Genomic DNA, 14493 nt, shown 5'->3' with positions numbered 1-14493 from the left:
TCCACATGTGAGCCACCAATGCCTAGAAAGACTTTCAAGTTTCTTAAATGCCCAACCAGGAACCAAAATTTAGGTGTAATAAAAAACAAAAATAAAAATAAGGCTGGGAGTGTGGAATAGGTAGAGTGCTTACCTAGTATGCACAAGCCCTAGCGTTTGATTCCTCAATACCACATATACAGAAAGAAGCCAGAAGTGGTGCTACGGCTCAAGTAGCAGAGTGCTAGCCCTGAGAAAGCTCAAGGACAGTGTCCAGGCCTTCAGTTCAAGCCCCAGCACTGGCAAAAAAACAACAACAAAAAAATCAAAACAATGACAATTAAAAACCCCAAACCATTTCAACCACATCAACAGCTCTTATAACTTCACAGCTTCGTATACACAAACAAGGAACATGATTATTAGAAAAAATATTTATTTTTACACCTGCTGGGTAGCACAAGACTATTAACACTATAACTCACTGAATGTACAATAAATGTTCACATTTAAGTAACAGGATAAGGTCAACATTTTCAACCAATGGGTCAGCTTTAGCATCTCATTTCATGAAGTGCTTTTTAGCGTTCGATACCTTCGTTTCTTTTTCTCTGAAGTATAATTCCAGGTCAGAAAATAATTTAAGAACATTAAAACAAAAGCCTTTCCAGAAGAACAGGAATTTTACATGATGAAATGTCCATTTTTCAGAGTACAAATCAAACAAACATCTAAAAAAAATCTATATTCAACCTACTCCAAAATATTCACCTGGCACTGAAGTCTACAGTGTCAATGTGTCTTGGGAGAGGTCATAAGTATTGGCTACATCCCTGTTTCCCAGATGGGACTTCAGAGGAATTCTAACCTGCCACCCCTTCAAATCCAAGTCCTTTTGCAAGTCTCTTCCTTCAGAAGACTGTGTAATCCCTGCTCTAAAAGTGGTGTCATTTGGCAAAACCCACCACCCACATCTCTGGTTGCTAATATATAAGGACCGGAAAAGATGGGAAGAAACACAAGAAGGGAACATGACAAAAAGATCCTTCAACAATATTTTCCTCTATGTGTTTTAAATTGCAAAGTAACTGGTTTAAAACAAAGATTCCACTCAGTGATAGTTTCCTTTTATAAATTTTAATTGGTAAGGTATTCCTGAGGAAAGTTCCTTGGTGAGTCAAAAAAAAAAAAAAAGAAGAAAGAAAGAGAAAAAGAGAAAAAGAAAGAGAGAGAGAGAGAGAGAGAGAGAGAGAGAGAGAGAGAGAGAGAGAGAGAGAGAGAGAGAGAGAGAGAGAAGAATCTAATCTAACAGGGACAAATTTAAGTTATAAAAACTAAAACTGGACCTTTGAAAAGTCTATTCTTTCTAGATTGGATAATAGGTTATTTATAACCACCACTTTATGGGTCTGTAGAAACCAAAGTTTGCATTTTATGACTCAAAGTTGATATTTTCAATTGAAAATATCAATGTTACCTCTTCATCAAAGATACAGAGGCCATTTTCAGTTTTCACACTGGTGTTTTTTTTTTGAGACAGGCTCTTGCTATGTAGCCCATGCTGGCCTTGAATTTACAAACTTCCTGCCTCAGTCTCCCAACTGCTAGTATGACAGGTATGACAGGTATGTGCCATTATGCCCAGCTAGGTTTCACATATTTTTTGAGAACTTTCTCAAATTTTCTTAGTGTCCCAGAGATAACAGTATGAATGAACTTCTCAAAATCAAAGTACAAGCTCTACATTTTAATAGATATTTCAAAAGAATTATTTACTTTTCAGAAAGGTATCTTTACCAGAAAAATGCCACTATACTTCTTAATTCATATAGCCAGTTCTTACTCAGAAATGCAAATAAAATCAGTGAGTTACCTTCATTTGAAATGAATGTGTAAGTCTTTCTGATGTGGAGTTGGAAGCTCACTATACAATATAATTACTCTAAAAAAATATGCCACAAAAGTTGTTAAATACATACTGACTTTTGAAATGTTTCATGGATAACTGGAATGTACAATAAAAAGGAAGAAAATAGTTTTCCTCACTGAATTCATAGCAAACAAGCCTCCCAACTATCTTCACAGCACAGTTTCTGTCTTCCAACAAACAGTATAAAGACTGAATCTATTCCAAATCCTTTATATTACCCCAAGCTATTACAAACGGTCCCCAAGTTTTCATTTTTTTCCCTCTACCTTGGAAATTGGTCCTCTTACAAACAGGTTCACATGAGTTACAATGTATTAACAGTGAAAAATGTGTTTAAAAATAAAGAAGGCCACCTTTCTGTCCAACATTAAAGAATGTTCATTTTAAGACAACATTAGAAGTACTAAAATATTCTGAATGTTGTAAGCAAGAGTTAAATGCCGGGGTGTGGTTCATTGTGAGAACATCTCCTGAGCATGTTCGAGGCCTGGATTTGATCCTCAGCACCACCCACACAGAAATAAATAAAGTTAAACATACGTTTGATAAGAACAAAGAATTCATCTTTTACCAATGAATAGGATATGTGCCCTGTAAAGCAGGACAAGATTTTGGTACTTTCTGACTATCTCTCTGTTTTTCTCTCTTTATCTACTCATAGTTTTAGTTATTTTTTCTGGGTACCAATATCTCCTTAATACAACTACAACCAGAGAATGGGAGGCACCATTTTAATGAGTGGGTTTGAAATCTGCTGAAAGCAAGCAGGTTTTCTCGTCAGCTGAGGAATAATAAAGGAAGAACTATCGGATCATAAGGTTTACTTTATCTGCTGAAACCAGCTTCTAGGGAAAGCATTATCAATTAGCCAACATTTTTTTTTCTAAAGAAACAAACAAAAAAAAATGGTGGCACATGCCTGTGTTTCCAGCTACTCAAGAGACTGAGGCAGGAGGATTACATGAGCCCAGAAATTTAGGGCTAGCCTGAACAATATAGCAATACTCCTACCTAACCCACCAAAAAAGAAATTTTAAAAAATCAGTATTAAGAAAAATTTAGATGACAGTTTTTGCCCTTTAGAACACTGTCAAACTATTTTCTCATCATTTGAATTTTTTTCATCCAGGAAGTTTCCTTTGTCAAATTACTGAAAACTCAAAACACACAAGATGAAGCAGGTTTGACCTAATTCATGCCCATAAAATGCCCCTGCCCCTCTGGTGCCATGGCTTGGAATTCAGAATCCAGTGGCCATGAGCATGGCACATACTGTCTCCACCTTTGGTATGAACACAATATACCACTTAATAGTTCTACAAAGGGAGAATAAGGCTCATCAGTGTTTTGTTTTGTTTTTTAAAAAAGAAAAAGGCAAAGAAAGAAATAAGAGAAAGAAAAGAAAAGCACAACAACTACCAAGGGAACATAAAAGTTTCTCCATATTGAAGTGTACTTTCCTCTGAAAAACCTCCATTCTGTGGCAGAAAGCCCAAGGGTTTGTAGAGTCAATTTTGCTAAAGATGACCTTGGCAAAAAATCACCCCCAACGTATGTGTCAAAACTCTTCAGTGAGTAATACATTGTAAAAAGAGAGCGGTAGGTGGCAGAGCTGACTGATAAAGAAGAGAAGACACAGTGTGAGTTCGAATGGAGCTCCTTCCTGACGGCTACACTAGGGCTTGGTGATGTGCACCTCACTGCTGCCGTTGCCATTCGTGGTGGTGGTGATGATGTACTGCGTGGCCTGCTGCTGGCTGCTGGGCTGGGAGTCCAAGGAGTCACTGTGTGTGGAGGGCTGAACCTGCACTGTCGCGGAGAGGGCAGCCGTTTGCTTTTCCTCCAATTCTGGCTGACTTTCTGATAACACATAATGACCCTAGAACAGGAAGGAAAGGATCTTTAAAATCTGTGACCTGCTGAGCAAGGTGGCTCACGCCTGTAAACCTAGCTACTCAGGAGGCTGAGATCTAAGGATGAAGATTCAAAGCCAGCCTGAGCACTACAGCCCATGCGACTCTTATCTCCAATTAACAACTAGAAAACCAGAAGTGGTGCTGTGGCTCAAGGGGCAGGGTGGTAGCCTTGAGCTGAAGAGCTCAGGGACAGCGCCTAAGCCCAGGGTTCAAGCCCCATGACTGACCAAAAAAAAAAAAAAATCGTGGCCGGGAGTTTGGCCTAGTGGTAGAGTGCTTAGCAGGCAAAAAGATCTGGGTTCGATTCCTCAGTACCACATACATAGAAAAAAGCCAGAAGTGGTGCTGTGGCTCAAGTGGTAGAGTTCTAGCCTTGAGAAAACCCAAGGACAGTGCTTAGGCCCTGAGCTCAAGCCCAGGACTGACAAAAAAAAAAAAAGAAAAAAATTAAAAAAAAATTCTGGGGCCTGCTAGGCACCTGTGGTTCATATCTATAACCCTAGTTACTCAGGAAACTGAGATCTAAGAACTGAGGTTCAAAGTAGGCACAGGCAAAACAACGCTAGGAGACAAGCACTTATCACTAGCCAGCAAAAAGCCAGAATAGGAGCTGTGGCTCAAGTGGTACAGTGCAACCTTGAACATGGACTGCTTTCCTAGCATTCAGAAGGTCAGGTGTGAGCCCCAGTATTGAGAAGAAAAAAAAAAGAAAATTCTGAGACAAGGGCACAACACCGCAGGGTGACTTACCGGAGTAACTGCCTTCACTTGGCCAGAAGTGACAGGAGTTGCCACACCACTGTCTGTGATCACAAACTGACCTGGGGGAAGTGTCATCATTTGAATCTCAGAAGCTGAAAATAGGAAATACACGTAGCTCAGTGGTCTCGGATCTTAACATAATTCTAGAAACAAATGCTCTTCCACTTATAGGTTAGGGTTACATCCCTGTAAACCCATCATAATTGAAAATATGGTAAACTGAAAATGCATGTACAACAAAAGAGGCTGAGAATATGTCTCAGTGGTAGAGTGCTTGCCTAGAATGCATGTAGCCCTCGGTTCCATTCTTCAGCGTTACATACACAGAAAAAGGTGAATGTGGCACTGTGGCCGAAGGAGTTGAGTGCTAGCCTTGAGCAAAGAAGCTCAGTAACAGTGCCCAGGATGAGTTCAAGCCCCAGGACTGGCAAAAATAAAAACCAAAAAAACCGCAGAGTGAAGCTATGGCTCAAGTGGTAGAGAGAGCACCAGCTTTGAGTGAAAGAGCCAAGAGAAGACATCCCATGTCCTGAGTTCAAGTACTAATACTAGTACCTCCCAAAAAAATTCAGTTCTAGAATCTTTTCTTCATATTAGCATGCTAGTTCATACTATTATTACCATGGATATCTTCATTATTCCCCTTTCTTTCACATGAATTAATCTGGATTATTATGTCAATATCTTTACCAGGTTTCTATTGGCATTCACTATGGTTTAGTAAGAGAGTCTTTCTGAATGAAAACTAGACTCAGCCCTCATCTTAATCAACAATACTTAGGTGAACAGAACTATAAAAAGAACTAAAATGATAGAGCATGAGCTTGACTCCACAGCAAATCCACATCACATAGCTCAGGACCAACCACAATAGAAATGAGCTCTCCAAAAAGAAATCAGTAATGGGGCCAGAGTGTAGCCTAGTGGTAGATTGCTCGCATAGCACACACGAAGCCCTGGGTTTGATTTCCTTTGGTACTACACACACACAAAAAAGCTGGAAGTGGCACTGTGGTTCAAGTGGCAGAGTGCTAGCCTTGAGCAAAACGTGTCCAAAGGACAGTGCCCAGACCCTGATTTCAGGCCCCAAGACTGGCTAAAAAGAAGAAGAAGAAGAAGAAGAAGAAGAAGAAGAAGAAGAAGAAGAAGAAGAAGAAGAAGAAGAAGAAGAAGAAGAAGAAGAAGAAGAAGAAGAAGAAATCAATAAGGCCTGGTGCCGATGGCTCATACCTGTAATCCCAACCACTCAAGAGGCTGAGATCTGAGGATCAAGGTTTGAAGCCAACCTGAGCAGACAAAGCTAAGAGACTCTTATCTCCAATTAACCAGCCAAAAACCAGAACAGCGGAGAGGCTTAAGTATAGAGTGCCAACCTCGATCAAATAAAGCTAAGCTCCAGTACTGGCATAAAAATACATACATACATACAACGCCACAATGTATCAAAAATGACCAACTAGGGCCGGGAGTTTGGCCTAGTAGTAGAGTGCTTGTCTAGCATGCAGGAAAACCGGGGTTCGATTCCTCGGTACCACATACTTAGAAAAAGCCGGAAGTGGTGCTAAGGCTCAAGTGGTCGAGTTCTAGCCTTGAGAAAAATCCAAAGACAGTGCTCAGGCCCTGAGCTTAAGCCCAGGACTGGCAAAAAAAAAGAAAAAAAATTACCAACTGGTACTATACTCTAAAAATCTATTATAAAGTTAATGACATTAAAACATGTGGCTAAGGATTCCCTACCCATAACTCCACTTTTTGTACTCACAGTAGCCACGGAAGGCATTCCAGGCATTGGGGAGGTAAGTGTGTTGCACAGAGGTGTTCTGTTGCTGTTGCTGGGGCTGCTGCTGCTGGGACTGCTGCAGAGTCTGCCCTGGTGTGGAAGAGCTGCCTTGGATGTGAGAGGGGCTGAGCCCCTGCTGTGCTGGCTGGGGAGAAGGGCTTAATGGCTGCCCACCTACCTAGGGAGAAAAGACAAAGCAAACCCAGGACAAGATGAGATTCCAGTAGACTTAAGGCTCACAAGAAACTAAAAGTATCTCATCTAAAGGAACAATATACATATAAGCATCATAAGCATCGAATTCATAAAAAACAATTAGCACCCTGACATTCTGATTTGTTTCCAAAGGATTAGTTATAAAAGTATTCAAGAATTAATTTCAGTAAACTTGCTTGAAAGAAAAATAAGTAGCAGGGCATGGTGGCTCACGCCTATAATCCTAGCTACTCAAGAGGCTGAGATCTGAGGATCAAGGTTCAAAGCCAGCCCCACACAAAAGGACCTGAGACTCTTATCTCCAATCAACCTCTAGAAAATGGGAAGTGGGGCTTGGCTCAAGGGTAGGGCGGTAGCCTTGAGTTGTGAGTTGAAGAGCTCAAGGAAACCACCCAGGCGAGGGGTAGGGTGGTAACCTTGAGCTGAAGAGCTCAGAGACAGCACCCAGGCCAAGTTCACGCCCCATAACCCACAAAAATAAAATAAGTACAATAGCTTATATTGTATGAAGATTTGATCATGAGATATAGAGAAGCCACATTTTGAGAGGTTGAACTGGGAGTCTTATTAGAAAGATGGCAACTGGGAGAGGACACATTTTCCCCAAAAAACTTGCAGCCTCGAACACACTACTATTAGGAAACTGAGCCCTGGGGCTAGTGAAGAGCAGAAAAACAATCTCAACAAACCAGATCAACTAATTGAAGAGGATGCCATGGTGAACTGAGGAGAATCAGGAGGCAAGAGGCATGTCACAAAGACAGCTAAAATGGTGGGACCTGTACAGGGTTGGTCAGGGGGCAGAGCCCGCTTACCACCTGGGGATGGGCATAGAAATTCTCCATCATTCACCAAGATGCCACCAGTTACAGTAGTATCCATATTTCATTATTATATATGAGATTAAAGAAAATGAGAAGTGAAATAATGTGCTATTATGTCACAAAGTGAATCTCCGACCTAAGTGGAAAAAGAAGCCAGCAGTCATGATTTCCACTCAACTGCACTCGGCCTGGATAATCCCAGCCTGTGGAGCTAAGCACAGGCCCATTAAGCCATCCCCTGGAGAGGATGATTCCCAATTATAGGATAAAAGGCCATAATCTTGTCTGCTATTTAATAATCTAGGTCATACTACCTTTACAAATATGATTTCCTCTTCCTACATAGGATAAAAATGTACCACAATCTCCCATTTCTGTGTCTTTCCTCACAATATGAGCCTTTTTAGGTCACAATGCCTGCTCCAAATATGTCAACACCACACCGCACTGTACCTGTCCTTCAAGACCTAATCCAAAAATCAGAGGACAAAAGTGTCCTTGATCTGCTGTTAAACAGAATCTCTTCCTCCTTTGGAGTCCATACCTATATATCTCAGTAACAGACTCAATCACACAAATACAATAATGTACAATCCCCAAAATACCCCACAAAATCATTGTTTTAAATCATAGAAGCACCTGAGTGATTGCATTTAGGATGGAAAGAAAGACTTGTGTTGTTTCTAAAATGTATGGGACAGGCTCGTTGATAGCTTAATGCAATACTAATATAAAAAGTGAAATTAGCTGGGCATCAGTGGTTTATGTCTGTAATCCTTGCTACTTGAGAGGCTGAGATCCGAAGATCACAGTTCAAAGCCAGCTCAGGCAGGAATAGTCCAAGAGACTCTGATCTCCAGTTGACTACAAAAAAGCCAGAAGTAAAGCTGTGGCTCAAGTGATATAGTGATATAGCCTTGAACAAAAGAACTCGGGGACAGTATCCAGGGTCTAAGTCCAAGCTGCAGTACCAGCACACAAAAAAAGAAGGCAACAGTAGGACTCATTAAAATCTCAAAATAAGGACCTCATCTCAACAGTCAAGGATAATATTCCTGTTCGGAACTCTGATCCCCAGGGCCCAGTGAGCTCTGTGCATAGTCTCTAGAGACCTGTACCTGGGATGATGGTGGGGCTGTGGTGGCAGGCTCTGTGACCTGGATGTGCTGCACCTGGATGGCATGTTGGGTATAGGTCTGAGGGTCATGGAGTTGGCCGACGTCCACAGTGGACTGCTGAGACTGGTGCGGGGATGTGGCCTGGAGGAGAAAACACAGACCCAACCAAATACATATTGACTGAGGTTAAAGAAAATCCTTCCAGAAAAAGTTCACTTAAAAACAATATCCCAAAGCCAGACACTGGTGGCTCAATCTGTTAATGCTAGCTACTCAGGAGGCTGAGATCTGAGCCCAGGCAAGAAAGTTCATAAGACTCATCTCCAATTAATCACCAGAAAACTGGAAGTGGTGTGGTGTCTCAAAGTGGTAGAATGCTAACCTTGAGCTGAAGAGCTCAGGGATAGAGCGCAGGCCCAGAGTTCAAGTCCTACGACCAACAGAAAAACCAAACAATACAATATCCCAGAATCTTTAGCTTTCATTTCTTACAATGGGACCTGAAAATGTCTCTTTGTCTCTGTATGTCCCTATCGCTATCACAGTCTCAGTCTATGTCTCTGTCTTTCTGTTTATTTTTTTTTTTGGTGGGGGGGTTGTTATGGGGCTTGAACTCTGGACCTGGTTGCGGGCCCTGAGTTCTTCAGCTCAAGGCTACTGCCTACCCTTGAGTCAAGCCCCACTTCCCATTTTCTAATGATTAACTGGCGATAAGAGCCTCGCCTTCTTTAGTGCCGGGTTAGCTTTGAACCTCAATCCTCAGATTTCAGTCTCCCAGGTAGCTAGGATTACAGGAGTGAGACACCGTGCCTAGCTCACTCTCTCCTTTAACCTGGCTCTTGAGCCACCTCGCTAAAGCCTGCTATCATCCTTAATGATGTTTCTTACTAAACCTCTTGCTTTCCCATTGTAAAGAAAAAAAAAAAAGACTCTTGGAAGTTTGAGGCTGACCTCAGCAATATAATAAGACTGTGTCTCAAAAACAAAACAAAAAAGCCATAAAAACAAAGAACAAAATTTTAACACAAAGAAAAGCAGGACTCCAGTGGCTCATACCTGTAATGCGAGCTATGCATGAAAATGAGATCTGAGGATGTTTTGAAGCCAGCCCTGGCAGCAAAGTGAGACGTAAAAAACAGGCAGAAATAGAGCTTTGGCTCAAGTGGTAGGTCACTCACCTTGAGCATAAAAGCTCAGGGACAATACCCAGCTTCTGAGTTCAGGCTCCATGGCACACACACTGGCACACACGCGTGCATGCATGCGCATGCATGCGCACGCACGCACACACACGCACACACACACACACACACACACACCCCAAACAAGAATTGTTAAGGACAGTGGCAAATTCCAATTTCCACAAGTTTGGTTTTTTTTGTTGTTCAGTCATGAAGCCCGACTCAGAGCCTGGGTGCTGTCTCTGTGCTCTTTTGCTCAAGGCTAGCACTCTACTACTTTGAGCCACAGTGTCATTTCCAGTTTTCTGGTGTTTAATTAGAGATAAGTAAGTACTGGGATTTTCCTGCCTGGGCTGGTTTCAAAACACGATCCTCAGAGCTCAGTCTCCTGAGTAGCTAGCATTGCAGACGAGCCACCAGTGCTCCACAATTTCCACAAGTTTAAACCTTTATTTGTTATAATCTTGAAAAGGATTTCAGATCATTAAGCTGTATACTTTCTCAGCATATAACTAGATGAAGAGTACTCCTGGGAGGATATCTTCTTATATCTAAGCAGTATGCATGAACTATTCATCAGTGGGTAGAAAAAAACTGGGTTATACCTCCATACCAAAAAATTCAGGGATTAAAACAAAATTATCCTATTTTGTGAATTGGCACTGGGGCCTGAATTCAGGACCTGGATTCTGTCCCTTAGCTTTTTTTGTTCAAGGCTGGTGCTCTATCACTTGAGCCACAGCTTCTCTTTCAGTTTTTGCTGAGTAATTGGAAATAAGAGTCTCACAGACTTCTCTGCCTAGGCTGGCTTCAAATCACAATCCTTAGATTTCAGCCTCCTGAGGTAACCTCCAGTCATGAGCCACTAGTGCCCAGCCAAAATTATCTTTACAAAGTAAAATCAGTCATTTGGTATTCATGTGGAGATTTATCAACTGGCTCATCATCAAGTACTCAGTGAAGGGGTTGGAGGTCAATGTTCAGAAATGGTGCAGAAAAAGAGATGCAGCTGGAAAGTAAGATCTTACTATAATAGACAGAAGTTTCATGTACTAAGTCTAAGGCCCTCCTCAGTTTAGGGAGGTCAACAGAAATGGTGTTATACTAAATGCCCAAGGCATAGAGCTTCCATGCAGAAGCCTCTTACATACAGCTGGGTCAATTCTGAGACCTGAGTGCTTTGTTCCACTGAAAACTACCATCCTGGCCAAGGGCAATGTGACGTTCACAAAGGTACAGAGAAATAAATACAGTACCGGGGCCACTTGCACCACTTGAAGCTGTATGTGCTGAGGCTGCTGGAGACCGGATGCAGACTGAGACACAGGAATATACTGAATCCTCTGGTAGTCGCCCTGTGGCGTTCGATAATCCGTTGTCAGGGTCTGGGACAGTTCTGTCATTGCTTGGGTTAGCAGATCTGTTGTCTAGAAAAATCACACAGTACACATTAGTTAGCAGTACCACTGTCTGTACATATTTCAGTGTTCTCATATTAGGGCTTAAACTCAGGGCCTCGAGTTCTCTCTTAGCTTTTTCACTCAAGTACGGTGCTTATCACTGAGCCATAGCTTCACTTCTGGCTTTTTGGGAGGTCAGCTATGGGGCTTGAATTCAGAGCCTGGGCACTGTCCCTGAGCTATTTTGCTCAAGGATAGCACTCTACCATATTAAGCTCCATTTCTGGCTTTTTCTTCTTTTTTTTTTTTTTTTTTTGCCAGTCCGGGGCTTGAGCTCAGGGTCTGAGCACTATCCTTGGACTTTCTCAAGACTAGAGCTCTACCACTTGAGCCTCAGCACCACTTCCAGCTTTTTTCTATGTATATGGTACAGAGGAATCGAACCTGGGTCTTCATGTGCATCCTAAGCAAGCACTTTACCACTAGTCCAAATTCCTGGCCCCATTTGTGGGCTTTCTGATAGTTAATTGGAGAGAAGAGTCTTAAGGACTTTCCTGCCAGAGCTAGCTTCAAACTGAGATCCTCAGATCTCAGCTTCCTGAGTACCTAGGATTAAAGCATGAGCCACTAACGCCTGGCTTGGTTCTAGCTTTTTGCTCATTAAATGTTTGCTCATGTTCAATCTGCAGATCTCAACCTCTTGAGTATTATAGGTGGAAGCTACCAGCACCCTGTTAATTTCAGTGTTCCTAATTAAGTTCTATTGAAATTTACTTTCTCACACTGGCAGATCATGGAACTACAAATTAATAAGGAGTGCCCTTGTCTGATCTGGTAGAGCTTCCTTGGAGGTCGTGATAATATTAGGGTAAAGAAGCACCGCTGTAACTTTCCTGCTACTCCTTTGAAAAGCACTGACTTGGAGATCCAATTAGCAGCATAAAGCCTTGTGTAGCAAACTGAAAGATGAGGGTTTCACCTACAGCCGATAAATAGCTAGATCAATATGGCTTTGCTGTTTCAAGATATCCTAGGCACTGAAGGGAACAAAACAATCTTCCTCGCCACATGCTTACCACCACAGTCTCTCCAGTAGCACTGTCTGTGGTTAACACAGCGGGGGCAGTACTGATCACAGCAGTTGTCAAGGGGGTGTGGATGGTGTTGGGGAGCTGTGCATATTCAGGATGTTTCTTTCGAATGTGTTGCACCATCTTAGTCTGAAAAACATCAAAGGAGCATCAAGAGCAATTACTACAAGTTGAGGCAGAAGTTCAAGTCCAAAAGCATCCCTGGCGATATAGGTAGCAAGATCTGGTCTCAAAAAAATCAAAATGAAACACAGATAAAGACACAGACACAAACACACAGCATAGTGAGTAGAATTATTTTGCTATTTCTCATATACAAATTCTCAATGGTTCTTAAACCCCCTTTTGTATATGTATGTAGGCTTTTAAAAGTAAAATATCCACACTTATAATCCTATCTACTTAGGAAGCTGAGATCTGAGGATCATGGTTCAGAACCAGCCTGGGCAGGAAAGTCCATGAGACTCTTATCTCCAATTAACCAACAGAAAATGGGAAGTGGCACCAGGGCTCAAAGTGGTAGAGTGCTATCCTTGAGCAAGAAAGCTCAGGGATAGCACTCAAGCTCTGAGTTCAAGCCCCATGACTGACCGAAAAAAAAAAAGTAAAACCAATGTTTTGGTACACTACAGATTACATTGAAAATAAACTATATAATTTGTGGGTATGAACTACATCACTTGTGGATGGGGATCAGAGAGAAAAGCTGGGAGAGAGCAAGGGAAGGGGCATATTGTCCAAACAGAAATGTATTCTTTATCTGACTTATGTAACGGCAACCCCTCTGTACATCACTTTCATGGTAATAAGAAAAGTTACCTTTGAAATGAAATTAAAATTTTTTGAAAAAATAAAATGTCAACCCAGATGCTGGTGGCTCTAATACTAGCTACTCAGGAAGACTGCAATCTGAGGAATGAAACCTGAAGCCAGCTGGGGCAAGAAAGCTCAAGAAAGCTCATCAGACTCCTCTCTTCAATTAACCACCAAAAAGCCAGAAGTGGGGTTGTGGCTCAAGTTGTAGAGTACTAAGTAAGGTAAAGAACAGCATCCAGGTCCTGAGTTTAAGCTCCAATACTAGCATTAAAAAGAAAAAGTAAAATATCAGTCATGTGCCAATGGCTCATGTCTGTAATCCAAGCTACTACAGAAGCTAAGATTCTTTTTTTGGTTTTTTGTCAGTAGTGGGGTCAGCAGTTTGGGTCCAATCTAGACAACACATTAAGACTCTCATTCTATCTCTTATATCAATTCAAAATTCATTGATTAAAATTCAATTTAAAAAAATTCAAGGCTAGGAATGTGGCTTAGTGGTAGAGTGCTTGCCTAGCATTCATGAATCTCTGGGTTCCATTCCTTCTTCAGTAGCACATAAACAGGAAAAGCCAGAAGTGGTACTTTGGCTCAAGTGATAGGGTACTAGCCTTGAGCAAAAGAAGCCCAGGGACAGTGTGCAGGCCTCGAGTTCAAGACCGAGAAGTGGCCAAAAAAAATAAATAAATAAAACTTGAGAACAGAAAGCCGGGAGCAGTGGCTCACGCATGTAATCCTAGCTACTCAGGAGGCTGAGATCTGAGGATCAGGGTTCAAAGCCAGCCTGGGCTCAAAAGGGCCTGAGACTCTCATTCCAATTAACCTCTAGAAAATGAGGAGTCGGGCTTGGCTCAAAGGTGGGACGGTAGCCTTGAGCTAAAGAGTTCAGGGACAACATTCAGGCCCAGGGTACTTGAGCTAAAGAGCTCAGGAAGAGTGCCCAGGCCGAGTTCAAGCCCCATGACCTACAAAAAAAAAATTGAGAACTGATTCTGTACCTGTCCTTCCAAAAGCAACCTAAGAATATGAAAGAAAAAACAATGAAAACTCATATGAACCTGTATCACTGGGTCACTGGATAAGATCTATAAAGTTCACAGCACATTCTATTCCCATAAAAACTTGCAACACACACACACACACACACACACACACACACACACACACACACACACACACAAATAGTCCTCTTTCCAAGAAGTATCATTTCAGTTCCTACATAGTGAGAAGACTAAGCTTCTAAATTATGAGTATAGAATATTCCTTCAGCAGGTCAGCAGGTGGAGGGCAAAGAAGAGTGAATTACTCAAACTAGGAGATGGCTCCAATTCTGAGGATTTCAGAGTTCTCTTTCCATCCTCTGCCATGGTCCCTTTTTCTTGGAAGTAAGATTAGGTCTCTTCAGTCCCCCATCCCAAAAGCAACCACGGAGGTCATGAGGATGAGAAGCCCTCTTCTGTGAGGCCAGTGTTCATACAGAGAT

General features: G+C 41.8%; 1 protein-coding gene across 1 annotated transcript in view; it reads right to left on the bottom strand.

The window, feature by feature from the left end:
- Positions 1 to 2579: 2579 nt before the first annotated feature.
- The window catches only part of Prdm10 (PR/SET domain 10), a 100834-nt gene continuing 88920 nt past the window's right edge, over positions 2580 to 14493 (bottom strand). The window contains exons 18-23 of the mRNA XM_090319747.1: positions 12183 to 12326; positions 10963 to 11133; positions 8526 to 8666; positions 6325 to 6545; positions 4576 to 4711; positions 2580 to 3788 (exon numbers count right to left, since the gene is read on the bottom strand). Of these exons, the coding sequence (XP_090175873.1) occupies positions 3585 to 3788; positions 4576 to 4711; positions 6325 to 6545; positions 8526 to 8666; positions 10963 to 11133; positions 12183 to 12326 (1017 nt within the window). The 3' untranslated portion in view covers positions 2580 to 3584. The remainder of the gene's footprint in view (positions 3789 to 4575; positions 4712 to 6324; positions 6546 to 8525; positions 8667 to 10962; positions 11134 to 12182; positions 12327 to 14493) is intronic.

The sequence above is a fragment of the Megascapheus bottae genome, chromosome 27 (genome assembly GCF_031878675.1).
Source record: "Megascapheus bottae isolate mThoBot1 chromosome 27, mThoBot2.hap1, whole genome shotgun sequence".
Classification (NCBI taxonomy): domain Eukaryota; kingdom Metazoa; phylum Chordata; class Mammalia; order Rodentia; family Geomyidae; genus Megascapheus; species Megascapheus bottae.
Note: the sequence above shows the minus strand (reverse complement) of the source record. Positions and strands in the feature narration are given on the sequence as shown.